This window comes from Nicotiana sylvestris, chromosome 12, assembly GCF_000393655.2.
Source record: "Nicotiana sylvestris chromosome 12, ASM39365v2, whole genome shotgun sequence".
NCBI lineage: Eukaryota > Viridiplantae > Streptophyta > Magnoliopsida > Solanales > Solanaceae > Nicotiana > Nicotiana sylvestris.
Window position 1 is genome coordinate 150,644,866 of NC_091068.1, and position 15,030 is coordinate 150,659,895.

At 39.7% G+C, this 15,030-nt stretch overlaps 1 protein-coding gene across 1 annotated transcript; it reads left to right on the forward strand.

The window, feature by feature from the left end:
• The first annotated feature begins 11,087 nt into the window (after positions 1-11,087).
• Positions 11,088-13,120, forward strand: LOC104242283 (peroxidase 22.3-like). Its single transcript, XM_009797316.2, has 3 exons — positions 11,088-11,374; positions 11,581-11,775; positions 12,243-13,120. The coding sequence occupies exons 1-3, from the start codon at positions 11,162-11,164 to the stop codon at positions 12,792-12,794; spliced, it is 960 nt and encodes a 319-aa protein (XP_009795618.2). The 5' UTR covers positions 11,088-11,161; the 3' UTR covers positions 12,795-13,120.
• The last annotated feature ends 1,910 nt before the right edge of the window (positions 13,121-15,030 follow it).

A 15,030-nucleotide genomic window follows, 5' to 3' on the forward strand; every position in this document is an offset into this window, starting at 1 on the left:
GATTTTAAGATTTTAAAAGTATCAAGTTGAATTTCTTTATTTTGGAAAAAATTGAGGGATACTATGGTAACTTGAGAAATTTATATTCAACCGCGTCGCAAGTATTTTCCACAAGCAGGGTAGCTTTTCCACTACTCTCATGGGAGCAGGCCGTTTGCCTCGGCAAGTTAATAGGTGCATCTATGGTTCGTGCCGTTTGACCCTCGGTAGTGCACACAGTTTATGTATATGTATATTTGGATCGGGCCATAGGTCCTCGGCATAATTCGTGCGTAATAATAATATTTGAAGTCACCTTATATTTGATATTTATTCATTGGCTTGAGAAATTACATGTTTAAATGAGGGAAATAATTCGGTTCTTACTAACGATGAAAGGATTGTTTTATTTATTTCTTACTCTAAGTTCTATTTTCATTTATATCTATCATGTTTAATTAGATTTTATATTATTGACCCATAGTAAGTGTCGAAGTCGACCCCTTGTCACTACTTCTTCGAGGTTAGACTAGATACTTATTGGGTACATGTTATTTATGTATTCAGGCTATAGTTTTACACTGAAATGTCTAGGATCTGAGGCAAGTGCATCTGGATATCAGCCCAGCGCGCACACTTGATTAACGTTTCGACACTTCAGGGTGAGCTGCCTTCCGAGCCATTCTGCAGCAGCTGGAGTCTTTCTTTTGCTTATATTTTTCTGTTTATTTCCCTTCAGATAGTAGACTAGTATTCTTTTGTATATTCTACTAGAATTCTCATACACTTGTGACACCAGGACTTGGCACACACACTAGTAGACTTGTGGTTTTGGGTTTTATTCTATGGTTATGATTGCACTCAGTTGCTTTCGTGTTATTTATTTAAATATGTTAATTCTTACATCTTTTAAATTAAGGAAAGTTTAATTATTTGGAAATATCTTTTAAAAAGAGAAATCACGTGATTAGTCACTGTTGGCTTGCCAAGCAACGATGTTGGGCGCCATCGTGCCCTATAATAGAATAGGGCCGTGACAATATGGTATCAGAGCACTAGGTTCACGTAGGTCTCATAAGTTATGGGCATACCTAATAGAGTCTTGCGAATCGGTGCGGAGACATTCGTACTTATCTTCGAGAGGCAATAGGGTGTTAGGAAACTACTCTTTATTCATATCCTATGGTGCAGTTGATGGTATACTAAGTTTCTTTCTCTTATTCTCTCATAGATGGTGAGAACGAGTATAGAGGACGTTCAAGAACTGGGAGGAGCCGCTCCCTATTTTTCTAGAGGCCGAGACAGAGGCCGGGGGAGGGCACCATCCCGAGGTAGGAGACGAGGACGTCCTAGAGTTGCCCCAATTGTACCACCAGCGGACCTAGTAGAGGACCCCATTATCGAGGAGCAGGGTAGGGTGCCTGCGCCAAAGCCAGCTCTTGTAGATTTCATGTCGGTACCGAGTTTCTAGGAGGTTATGGGTCGTATGCTATGGTGCATAGATTCTATGATCCATGCTGGTTTTTTTCTAGCAGACCCAGCCATATTTCAAGAGGGAGGGGGAGCACAAACCCCTACTGCTCAGGCCCCCGGGTATGCAACTACCGTATATCAGCCTCCAGGCATGCAGCTACCGTATATCAGCCCCTAGGTACACTACCCATAGGTGGGTCCCAGCCAGTGGCAGCAGCCATACCTGAGCCTAGACCAGCTGTGGCCGGTGAGTCGTAGAAGCTTTGGGACATATGGACTAGGCTATACCCTTCTATCTTCGGAGGTGAGCGACGTGAGGATCCACAGGACTTCATTGATAAGTGTAGGGACAGACTGCACAACATGAGTATATTGGAGTTCTACAAGGTATATTTCACTACCTTTTAGTTGGAGGGCAGGGCCCATAGATGATGGAAGTCTTATCTTCTTGGCACACCAACAGGTTCTCATCCCATGACTTGGGACCAGTTTACACGTCTTTTCTTGGATAGGTATATCCCACCGTCCTATAGGGAAGAGTTGTGGTGTCATTTTGAGTAGCTCTAATAGGGTGAGGTGTTAGTGACCGATTATTCGGCGAGATTCTCTAAGTTGTCTCGCCATGCACTTATGGTACTTTCTACTAATGCAGAGAGAGTGCGGAGGTTTGTTGAGGGGTTGTACTCTAGTAATCAGGATAGAATGGCATGGGAGGTTGAGATGGGGACTTTTTATCAGCTAGTAGTGGAGATAGCTCGGAAGATTGAGGGTTACCATTACAGAGGCAAAGAGGAGATGCAGAGGGAAAAGAGGAACCGTTATTCTAAGGAGTTTATAGGTGCCCCGATTGGGCGCCAAGGTCAGTTTGGGAGGGGTCAGCCTAGCAAGACCACATATCTAGCACCACCACCTCCTCGAGGTGCTCCAGCACGACCTTATTTCAGTGCCATGCTAGAGAGTTCATACCGCCCACCAGCTATTCAGGGTTCTTCCAATGGATATTCAGGCCATCAGGGTCAGACTTCAGGGGAGCAGTTTGTGGTACCGAGAGGTTATATAAGTGTGGGGATCTAGGTCACATGAAGAGATTTTGTCCTAGACATCGGGGCAAGGCAGTACAACAGGTTCATCAACCCATGATTACAGCACCAACCGTCCGATTGCCCAGAGGCGGAGAGCAGACGGGTAAGGATTGTCCTAGAGGTGGTGGCCAGGAAGAGGGAGGTCAACCAGCTATGGTTCAGTCAAGCAGAGGCTGGCTAGTTGTCTCTTCAGCTAGGTTCTATGCTTTTTGGTCCATACCAGATGTAGTGGCCTCAGATGCGGTGATCACAACTATTATTTCTGTCTGTGGTAGGGATGCTTTGGAATTATTTGATCCAGGGTCTACCTATTCATATATATCATCTCTGTTTTCTCATTTCCTAGATATTCCTCGTGAGTTCTTGGGTACTCATGTTTATGTGTCCATTGCTGTGGGCGATTCTATTGTTGTGGATCAGATCTATCGGTCCTGTGTGGTCACATTCTGTGGTTACGAGACTAAAGCGGATTTTTTGTTGCTGGATATGAACGACTTTGAGGTCATCCTGGGCATGGACTATCTATCCACATATAACGCCATCCTTGATTGCCATGCAAAAATGTTACCTTAGCAATGCTAGAGTTTCCTAGATTGGAGTGGAAGGGTTCGCCTGTCAGTACATCCAGTCGGATTATCTCTTTTATAAAGGCTCGACATATGGTCGAGAAGGATTATTTGGCTTAGATAGCTTATGTCTGGGATACTACCATGGAAACTCCGGTGACTCAATGCCATTAGTCCGGGAGTTCTCACATGTGTTTCCTTTTGACCTTCCAGTCATGCCACCAGATCGTGATATTGATTTTTGCATTGACTTGGTTCTAAGTACCCAACCTATATCTATCACATCATATCGTATGGCTCCGAAAGAGTTGAAGGAGAAGCTTGAGGAGTTGCTGGCAAAGGGGTTCATCAGGACAAGTGTATCACCTTAAGGTGCACCAGTGTTCTTTGTGAAGAAGAAAGATGAGACTATGCGGATATGCATTGATTATCACTAGTTGACCAAAGTTACCATTAAGAACAAGTACCCACTGCCGATTATTGATGATTTATTTGACCAGTTGCAGGGTGCTAGGGTGTTCTCTAAGATTGACTTGAGATCGGGGTACCACAAGTTGAAGATTCGGGACTCGGATGTTCCAAAGACTGCTTTTTGTACTAGATATGGCCATTATGAGTTTCTAGTGATGTCCTTCGGCTTGACTAACGCCCCAGCAGAATTTATGGATTTTATGAATAGGGTGTTCAAGCATTATATTGATTCATTTGTCATTGTCTTCATTGATGGCGTTTTTCTCTACTCGCACATCATGGAAGAGCACGAACAACATTTGAGAGTGCTGCTTTAGACATTGCAGGAAAAAAAACTATATGCTAAGTTCTCCAAGTGTGAGTTTTGGCTAGATTCTGTGGCATTCTTGGGGCATATTGTATCAGGCAAGGGTATTAAGGTGGACCCCAAGAAGATTGAGGCAGTTTAGAGTGGGCCTCATCCCACTTTGGCGACTGAGATTAGGAGCTTTTTAGGGTTAACAAGTTATTATCGCCGGTTTGTGGAGGACTTCTCATATATTGCAGCACCTTTGACTAGACTGACCCAGAAGGGTGCTCCGTTTTGTTGGTCTGATGATTGTGAGGCGAGCTTTCAAAAGCTCAAAACATCTTTGACTACCGCATTGGTTCTAGCATTGCCTTCCGATTCGGGGATGTATACAGTGTATTGCGACGCTTCATGCGTGGGCTTGGTTTGTGCATTGATGCAGGAGGGGCGAGTTATTGCATATGCTTCCCGTCAGCTGAAGATTCATGAGAAGAATTACCTCATGCACGATTTAGAGTTAGTCGCAATTGTTCATGCACTTAAGATATGGAAGCATTATCTTTATGGGGTGTTCTATGAGGTTTACACTGATCATCACAGCTTGCAGCATTTGTTCAAGCAAATGGATCTCAATTTGAGGCAGGGCAGATGGCTTGAGTTGCTGAAGGACTATGACATCACCATTCTTTATCATCCTGGCAAGGTGAATGTAGTCACGGATGCTTGAGTAGAAAGGTAGAGATTATGGGTAGCTTGGCATTCATTTCTGCAAGGAGAGGCCATTAGCTTTGGACATTCCATCCTTAGCTAACAGACTTGTGAGGTTGGACATTTCAGAGCCTAGCCGAGTTCTTGCATGCGTTGTTGCTCAGTTTTCACTATTGGAGCAGATCAAGGATCGACAGTTTGATGATCCGCATTTGATGGTTATCAAAGATACGGTACTATAGGGTGGTGCCAAGGAGGTTTCTATCAGCGAGGATGGTGTTCTGTGACTCCAGGGTCGTCGATGTGTTCCTAATGTCGATTGCTTGAGGGAGAGGATTCTAGAGGAGGAACACAGTTCTCGGCATTGCATTGATCCAGGTGCTATGAAGATGTATCGCGACATAAAAAAATCATTATTGGTGGCGGTGGATGAAGAAAGACATAGTTGAGTATATAGCTAGGTGCTTAAATTGCTAGCATGTTAAGTATGAGCACCAGAGGCTAGGTATCCTACTCCAATAGATGACTATATCAGAGTGGAAATGGGAGCGCATTACTATGGACTTTGTAGTGGGGTTGCCGCAGACCTTGCGGAAATTTGATGCAGTTTGGGTCATTGTTGACAGGTTGACCAAGTTGGCACACTTCATTCCAATTGTGACTATGTATACTTTAGAGAGGTTGGCCTAGATTTATATTTAAGAGATAGTTCGATTGCATGGTGTGCCTGTTTCTATCATATCAGATAGATGCTCTCAGTTTACTTCGCATTTCTAGACAGCCGTACATAGTGAGTTAGGAACCCATGTAGAGCTCAGCACCGCATTTCATCCATAGACTGACAGGCAGCCGGAGCGGACAGTTCAGATCTTGGAGGACATGCTCAGAGCATGTGTGATTGACTTTGGAGAGCAGTGGGATCGATTCTTACCTTTGGCCGAGTTTGCTTAAAAAACTAAATATTAGTCCGGCATCGAGACGACTCCATTTGAGGCTTTATATGATCGGTGATGTCGTTCTCCCATCGGGTGGTTTGAGCCCAGCGAGGCTAAGTTATATGGTACTGACTTGGGGAAGGATGCCTTGGAAAAGGTAAAGTTGATTTAGGAGCGATTTCGTACAACACAGTCCAGACAGAAGAGTTATACGGATCAGAAGGCGTTGATTTATCATTTATGGTGGGCGAGAAGGTTCTCTTAAAAGTCTCGCCAATGAAAGGGATTATGAGATTTGGGAAGAAGGGCAAGTTAAGCCCAAGGTTTATAGGCCCATTTGAGGTGTTGAGATGAGTTGAGGAGGTTTCTTATAAGCTTGCCTTACCTCCCAGTCTATCGGGAGTTCATCCGGTTTTCCATGTGTCTATGCTCTGGATGTATCATGATGACCTGTCACATGTGTTGGCCTTCAGCACGATTCAGTTAGATGAGAGCCTGGGTTATGAGGGAGAGATAGTTTCCATTGTTGATAGGTAGGTTTGCCAATTGAGATACAAGAGGATTTTCGCGGTAAAGGTTCAGTGGAGGGACCAACCAGTCGAGGAGGCGACTTGGGAGTCCGAGGAGGATATGAGGAGCAGATATCCACACTTATTCAGCACTCTAGGTATGATTCTAAACCCGTTTGAGGACAAACGTTTGTTTAAGAGGTGGAGAATGTAACAACCCGATCGGTCATTTTTCTTTCTAGAATTCTGTTCCCGTAGATATGACTTCCCGTACATACTTTTACTGTTTTACTTATTGCGGTGATGGTTAGTTCGGGATTTGGAAGGTTTCGGGTTGAAATCGGAACACTTGGTTCCTTAAGGCTAGCTAAAAAGGCTAACTTTGACTTCGAACCAACATTTTGAGAAAATGACCTCGAAATCAGGATTTGACAGTTCCAATAGGTTCATATGGTGATGTTGGACTTGGGCGTATGTTCGGATCGGGTTTTGGATGAACCGAGAGTGTTTTGATGCCTAATAGTGAAAATTATTTCTTTGAAGGTTTTGAAGTTCTTTAAATTTGGTTTATAGTAGATTTTGGTAATATCGAGGTCCGAATAGAATTCTGAGGCTGGGAATAGTTGCGTAATGTCATTTAAGACTTGCACACAAAATTTGGTGTCATTGCAAGTAGTCTAAGTATGATTCGGCGCGTTCGGAGCGATTTGGAAACTTGTATTTCATATTTTGATTCAATTTGGTTTTGGTGTATGATTCTTGATTTTGTTGTTGTTTTACGTATTTCGAGAGTTCGAGAAGGTCTATATTATGATTACATACTTGTTGGTGTAGTTGGATGGGGTGTCGAGGGGCTCGGGTGCATTTCGGACCGCCCCGAGCTAAATCTAGAAAACCAGTCCAGTTCTGGTTTCCTTCTTCACGAACACGGGAGGGCCATCGCGTTCGCGAAAAGGATTTGGAGCAGTAGCAAATTTCCCTTCGCGTTCGCAGTCAGGCTCATGTGTTTGCAAATCCTTGTGAGCCTAGGTCTTCGCGTTCACAAACCCCACTCGTGTTCGCATAGGGGAAATGGGGCCAGGGAGGGCCAATTGACTTTGCTCTTCGCATCGCGCAAGAGTTGTTGCGTTCGCGATACTCAGTTAGTTTAGGCCTTCACGAACGGGAGGCTTATTCCGCATTCGCGAAAAAGGTCGTTCAGCTGGGTAGAAACCTTGCTTTAAATCGAGACTTAGCCATTTTTGGGTTCATTAATTGCACATTTGGGCGATTTTGGAGGTTTAAAAGTGGGATTTTACCTAGCTTAATTTCTACCTAATGTGAGTTTAATACATAGATTATGAGCATATTTTAACATGCAAATTAGTAAAAATTATGGGTTTAGGTGAAAACCTAGATTTTTGGTAAAAATGAGATTTAACCACGAAATTTGTTATGGAATTTAGTAAAAATCATATATTTGAGTTCATGAGATTATGGGTAACAACTTTTTTCAAATATTTCCGGAATCCGGGCACGTGAGCCCGGGGATGAATTTTAGGAATTCTTTAAATAGGCTTGGGAAATCACTTTGACAGTTAGGATATGAACTTTTAAACATGTATTAATTATTTTATATAATATTTTACTAGTTTCGAGTCGTTTGGCACCGAATTTGGGGATTTAAGTTCAATCTTGGATCGGAAAGTAGGCTTTGAGATGAGGTAAGTCTCTTTTCTAACCTTGTAAGAGGGAATTAACCCCATAGGTGAAATTAATTAACATATGCTGCTATTTGTGGGTGGGGGGAGGGGGAGGGGGGCTACGTACGTAGGAGGTGACGAGAGTCCGTACATAGCTACTATTAATGCTTATGTCCGGGTATTTTAGGTTTACACCATACCTTGTGGACACCATTATTTGATTATGTTTGTTAATTGTATTGAATAGGGCTAAGATTGAGGATTTTAAGATTTTAAAAGTTTCAAGTTGAATTTCTTTATTTTGGAAAGAATTGAGGGATATTATGGTAACTTGAGAAATTTATATTCAACTACGTCACAAATATTTTCCGCGAGCGGGGTAACTTTTCTACTACTCTCATTGGAGCGGGTCGTTCCCCTCAGCAAGTTAATAGATGCACCTATGGTTCATGTCGTTCGATCCTCGGCAGTGCACACAATTTATGTATATGTATATTTGGATCGGACCGTACGTCTTTGGCATAATTCAAATGTAATAATAATACTAAAAGTCCCCTTTATATTTGATATTAATTCATTGGCTTGAGAAGTTACATGTTTAAATGAGGAAAGTATTTGGTCCTTACTAACGGTGAAAGGATTGTTTATTTATTTCTTACTTACTAACGGTAAAAGGATTGTTTATTTATGTCTTACCCTGAGTTCCACTGTCATTTATATCTGTCATGTTTAATTAGAATTTCATATTATTATATTATTGGCCCATAGTAAGTGTCGAAGTCGACCCCTCGTCACTACTTCTTCGAGGTTAGACTAGATGCTTATTGGATACATGATTTTTATGTACTCACGCTACACTTCTACGCTTAAATGTGCAGGATCTGAGGTAGGTGCATCTGGATATCAGTCCGGCGCGCACACTTGATTACCACTTTGAGACTTCACGGTTACCTGTCTTCCGAGCCGTTCTGCAGTAGTTGTAGTCTTTCCTTCGCTTATATTTTTTTGTCTATTTCCCTCAAGACAATAGACTAGTATTCTTTTGTATATTTTACTAGAATGCTCATACACTTGTGACACCAGGTCTTGGCACACACACTAATAGACTTGTGGTTTTGGGTTTTTATTCTATGGTTATGATTGCACTCAGTTGCTTTCGTGTTATTTATTTAAATCTGTTAATTCTTCAATCTTTTAAATTAAGAAAAGTTTAATTACTTGGAAATATCTTTTAAAAAGAGAAATCATGTGGTCAGTCACTGTTGGCTTTTCTAGCAACGGTGTTGGGCGCCATCACGGCCTATAATTGAATTAGGTCGCGAAAAAACCTGAGCTCAAGATTACTCCAAAGATCTTTTGCACTTTTTGAATTGATGACATAGTCTCCTATATCCTTAGACAGAGAATTTAACAATCTAGAGGTCATCATGTCATTACGCCTACTCCATTGTGGATAGACCTTGGAATCCGGACTTGGCTATGCACAAGTTTCATTGGTGAAACCGACCTTATTCTTAGCAGAGACTGCTATCAGAATAGATCTTCTCCAGCCTGAAAACCCTATTCCATCAAAAGGTGAATTCACCAGTGTCATTCCAGGTGCATCAGATGAATGCAGGTAGTAAGGATGAGTGGAATCAAGACTGTTTTCACTGTTGGATGAACCTGAGGCTGAAATAACAAAAGTAGCTTCTATTCCGGTCATGACTAGAAGAAAAGGAAAGAAAAACAGGTAGATGAAGTTGAGAGAAAAAAAATGAAGGATCGAGCAATTCACTGCTCTGATACATGAAAGAAAACTGAAGAAATGAGGTATGAAAATTTTCTCTAGTTGTATTCAATATTCACTGATACATTTATACAAGTATTTGATGTAAAAAGAAATTTTTTTAAAAAAACTATTCCTATATATTTGTGAATATCCTTTTGGCTATGTGTATAATTGTATAGCAACTTTTATTCCTTCCTATCTATATACATGTGTAGTACACGTAAAAAATATTTAGAGGAGTCTTCCTCTTCACAGCTGGCGTCTCTAAGATCAATGGTCCAGCTACAACCTTCATAAGAAATGATTTAAGTCTAATGTGTCCACGTGTCCGGTCAAAAAGTTAATAAAAAGAATATTAGAACATAAGTCTAAAATATAGATATGTCCAAAAATCCCTTGTTCAAAGATATGAAATCTTCTTCTTCCCGTTCTTCTCTTTACATATCCTCTCCCCCGTAAACTCTTCTTCCAAATTAACAAGGGGCTTCATATCTTCAACAGGTCAAGATTGTCATTTTGAATGACATGCATGTGCTTATAATTTTTAACCTTTTTTTCGTATTTACAGTAGATGTTGTTGGGGTTTTCATTCTCTTGATTTCTAGCTAGTTTTGGTCGCTTTCTTTCTCTTTAAAAAAGGAATTTTTTTAAGAAGTGTGGCAAGTTCACTCTATTACTTGAGGAACTAGTTATTTAGACCTTCACCGTCATCATAACAAATCGCTAACCCTCCTTATAATTATTTATTTGCATGTTGTTAGCGTTGACATTTTAGTATAAGTACCCAGAGGATACGTGTTTTCTCTATATATAGTCCACGTTTAGTTGTTCCTTTTCTGTATATATTTTTACTAATTATTAGTCATCTTTTTTTGGTTGTCAATTTGAAGTTGTTAGTTACAATATTATCCATGATTACTCACTCCCTCATATAATATCATTCGAATGAAACCACTTGTAAAGTAAACCTTTTGGTCAAGTCGTTGGAAAAAATGGCTATATCATTTTTTGATTTTTGATTTTTGATTTTTGATTTTTAATTCTTAGTCGGCTCTATCTTAATCATCAGTTCCATCATTACATTATCAACAAGTGATAAAGCAGCTAAAAAAAAAGGTCAGGAGAGGGGTAAATTTTGTTTTTTCATCTAAAATAATCCCGATTACTACCGATGTTGATAACAAAGTCTCAACTAATACACACAAACACATACACACCCTCTCTCAAGACCAAACCTAAATAGTACCCCCGTTATAGGGTCAAAATATTTAATTTCGATGCAAATTCGGATATAGATTTTAAAATTTTTGAAATAAAATTCATATATTTAAAAGCTATACTAAAAAAATTACTGTAATTCACAATATCTAAAAATTAAAAATATTTAAAAGACATAAAAAAAATTACGATCAACAAAAACTCTATTGACTCTCCAAATAATAAATAGTGTTATAAAGAGGAGGTTGCATTATTTTGTGATTTACCAAGTCTGAAAATTTCGAGCATGGATTGATTCTGAGGTCCTGTGCTTATTATAGTGAGAGTTGCTAAACCTAGAACAATTGTCGTGTTGCCATAGTCAACGATTCTTCTACCTATAAATACATTCACATTTTATTCTCTTCGTCACACAAAAGCATTAGCAGCTAGCACACATAGAAGTGTACTAGTAACTTTATAAACTATAGCAATAGAAATGGCTAAGAATAGCTTCCTTTTTCTTCATGTTTTAGTCATTTTTTCTCTAGCAAGCATGGCATTTTCGAATTCACTTTCACCTTATTTCTACGATTATGTTTGTCCTCAAGCTTTGCCAACCATAAAACGGGTTGTTGAGGATGCAGTCACGGAAGAGAGGCGAATGGGTGCCTCTTTGCTACGTCTACATTTTCATGATTGCTTCGTTCAAGTGAGATCCTTTCTCTCTTTTCATACGTCAATTCATCCAACTTTATAAAAAAAGATCTACATTAAACAATTTCGTCTCATTTTATGTGATATTTTTTGCTTCCCGAGAGTCAATTTGATTAGTTTTTGAAGCTAAATTAGATTAGATCAACTCAGTATTTTAAAATTAAAATTTAGATATGTTACTAATGTTTCTTGTAAATGAAGGGCTGTGATGCTTCGATTCTTCTTGACCAAACGGAGACTATTGACAGTGAAAAGACTGCTAGACCTAATAATAATTCTATTAGAGGATTTGAAGTGATTGACAAAATCAAGTCGGAGGTTGATAAAGCTTGCGGACATCCTATTGTATCTTGTGCAGACATTGTTGCAGTTGCGGCTCGTGACTCTGTAGTTGCAGTGCGTATCGTTCCCTCTCTATCCTCTAGTCAAGTTTTTCCTTTATTATGATATATACTTTCTCCGTCTCAATTTGTTTGATACTACTCGAATTTCAAGAGTCAAACGAGATTTTTTTACCAGGATTGTTTCATACGTCTGTTAATTATGCTGAATTGTTATTGTGACTTATACTACTTTTTATGTAGTTTTTTAATTTGTAAATATTATTTAAAAAATTAAAAAAATTATGTTTAAATTCGCGATCAAAATTGAGAAGTTTGACTTCCTAAATCCGAAATATATCAAAAAATTGGGACGAGGAGAATATTTTTCCATGGTTAATATTATACTCAAATACTATATTAGTTCAAGTTATAGTATTATAAATGCTTAGTGATATGCTAGCTGCAATGGCTACTAATGAACCCTTAACAATTAAAGTTAACTATTAAGTAGTAGTAGATGGTTTTTAATTTCATGAACAGTTAGGTGGACCAACGTGGGAAGTGCAACTGGGAAGAAGAGACTCCACTACAGCAAATAGAAACATGGCCAACAACGACATCCCACCTCCATTCTTGGACTTACCTGCACTTATCAACAACTTCAAGAACCAAGGCTTGGATGAAAAAGATCTCGTCGCGCTCTCTGGTGGCCATACACTAGGGTTTGCGCAATGTTTCACTTTCAGAGATCGTATCTATAACGAGACTAACAACATTGACTCAACCTTTGCAAGTCAACGGCAAGCCGATTGTCCACGTAGTGGAGATGATTCCAACCTTGCTCCTCTTGATCCAACGCCAGTTCTTTTTGACACGGAATATTTTAGTAACTTGTTGTGCAAGAAAGGGCTTCTGCACTCTGATCAAGCACTGTTTAGTGGTGGACAAACTGATAACCTTGTTCAAATATATAGTACCAACCTTGGGACTTTCGCTAAAGATTTCGCTGAGTCTATGATTAAGATGGGAAATATCAAGCCATTGACCGGGGATCAAGGTCAAATTCGCGTAAACTGCAGGAAGGTGAACTAATTAGAGGGAGTAGTAATTAATGATGTTGTGCTTCAAGAATTTGATTGTTTTCAAGTGTAATCGTGATTTTGTTTTACTCATTTGAAGAGCCTCTCTTCCATATAAATAAGTTTATTGTGAATGTTGAGACTTTGTAGAGTTGTGTGGTCATTTGTGAATTAGCGAGAGATTGTATTTACTTTAAAGAATGACTCCTAATCACACTCAAACTCTAGGATGTAAGTTTATTGAAGACAGAATTCTATAGGGTTAGAAGTCTTATTTTTGTCTGGAATGTATTGAATGTTGTTTGTTTTGGTTATTGAATAACAGAGCCTTTCATGGTATCGAAGCCCTAAGAGGTTTAATCAACCCAACACCCTTTTCTTTTTCATAGCGTAAGGAAGCATCTTCCTTCGTTGTCATCATTCCAACAACTTCTTTTGTCCAGTTCATCTGATCATGGGAGATGATACATCACCACCAACTTCACTGTTTACCTTGAAAATGGTATAAAAAATATATAGCAATATCAATCAAAAACTAAATAGGAAGATCAAAACATAATAAAACTTTAATGGTTATTTTGACGTGGAAAACTCCTAAAGATACTCGAACAATAAATGATTACGATGAATCCATATAATAATTTTGTATATAGTCAAAGTCGGGCTACAATTATATTTGATTTGTGGTTCTAAAAATACGTGATTTATCTTAATACTAGTTGTTAGGAGAATAATGCTTAGTGTAAATGAGCAAGAAATGATAAGCAAACACGAGTGGTCACAAGGTTGAGGGCCTCGAGCTCCGCGATATGGGATCTCGAGGGCAGTCTTTAAAGGTTGATGATGAGCAATAAATAAAGAACAATAAATGAACAAATGATAAACAATAAACGAATTCAATAAACGAGGAGCAATAAAGCTATAGAGTAATTGTTGAGCACGTTTAGGCAACAAAAGCAGAGAATGTTCTATTGTATTCGATATTATGTGTGTTACAAAATGACAAGGGTCCCCTTTATATAGAAGGGGGGAATCCCAACATAGTACATGTCTAATAATAACGAGAAAATGCTATTGATATAGCTGTATAATGACTTAGTACAGATTTGTACTTCTTACAGACCTGGTCAGCTCTAACCACGTGTATTTGGGAATTTTCATTCCATAACGATCATCGATTGTACTACTCCGAGGTCGACCATAGTGAGCCTTCGATGTGCTCCCTCGAGGGACACACCTCCGGGTCGCACCTTACGCTCTGCTTCGGGCTTCTTCGAGGTTAGGCGTGGAGCGGCATAGTAGCCCCAAAGTCGAACTTCCCAATTTTGGCCGTATACAGATAGTCCCCGCATTTCTTAGAATGAAATGATAAGAAACGATCATGAATTCTTGCCTCTTCGATAACCCCATTGTGACATCAGCCACGTGAGATCATTAAATGGCGTGATAGAAAAGTTGTACAGGGGTCTTGTCAAGCACGATTCTCGAAAAGCCCACGAACAGCTATTGGCCGCCCTTTCAACTCCTCCAATTCACTTAGATGACTTATAAATACTCCAATTCCTTATCTTTTAAACCTTTGCAACATCTTCAGATCTTCAAATCTTTGCTAACAGTTTCCTGTTTTCACCTTTCTTCTGCGTTCACTTCTTCGTCAGTTTGCTTTGAGACTTCATTATAACCATGGCCAAAACTTCTAAGACAGTACCTCAAAAGGGGAAGCCCCTTCTTCATCATGCTCATCTAAGAGCAAAAAGGTAGTTCCCCTAGCGTCGAGGAGTGTGTTCCTGGGACCTTCAATACAACCTCTGATTTCAAAATTGATAAACCTTCTTCGGTACGGGGCCGATGCGAACCCATGTCTCTGTATATTAGTCTAATAACTGACATAAAGAAGGTGAAAATAGATTTCCGCTGGGAAAGGCGGTACAAATAGAGATCCTTTCTTCGAAAGAGGATATAACTACACATAAACCTGGTTTCCTCAGCGTGTATATGTATCCCTTTACCTTGGGTCCTGTAAGTTCTTCTTCTCCATCGATAGACCCGGTGATCCTCAATTTCTGTCGATAATATCGAGTGACGCTTGGTCAAATTTATCCTTCTTTTTGGAGAATCGTCTATTTGCTTAGACATTTCTCAAACATGGTCGAAGGGATGTCTTTCACCCTCGATCACCTGATCAGATTGTATAGTTCTTGCCTCTATCGAGGGGTCCTAGTCAAACTGTGGCATCAATTTGCCAAAGC

Bases quoted from the DNA above. Each gene is read 5' to 3' on its own strand.
- LOC104242283 (XM_009797316.2), top strand. From the start codon at position 11,162: ATGGCTAAGAATAGCTTCCTTTTTCTTCATGTTTTAGTCATTTTTTCT. The intron at 11,375-11,580 runs GTGAGATCCTTT...TTGTAAATGAAG, and splicing joins TTCATGATTGCTTCGTTCAA to GGCTGTGATGCTTCGATTCT. The intron at 11,776-12,242 runs GTGCGTATCGTT...TTTCATGAACAG, and splicing joins CTCGTGACTCTGTAGTTGCA to TTAGGTGGACCAACGTGGGA.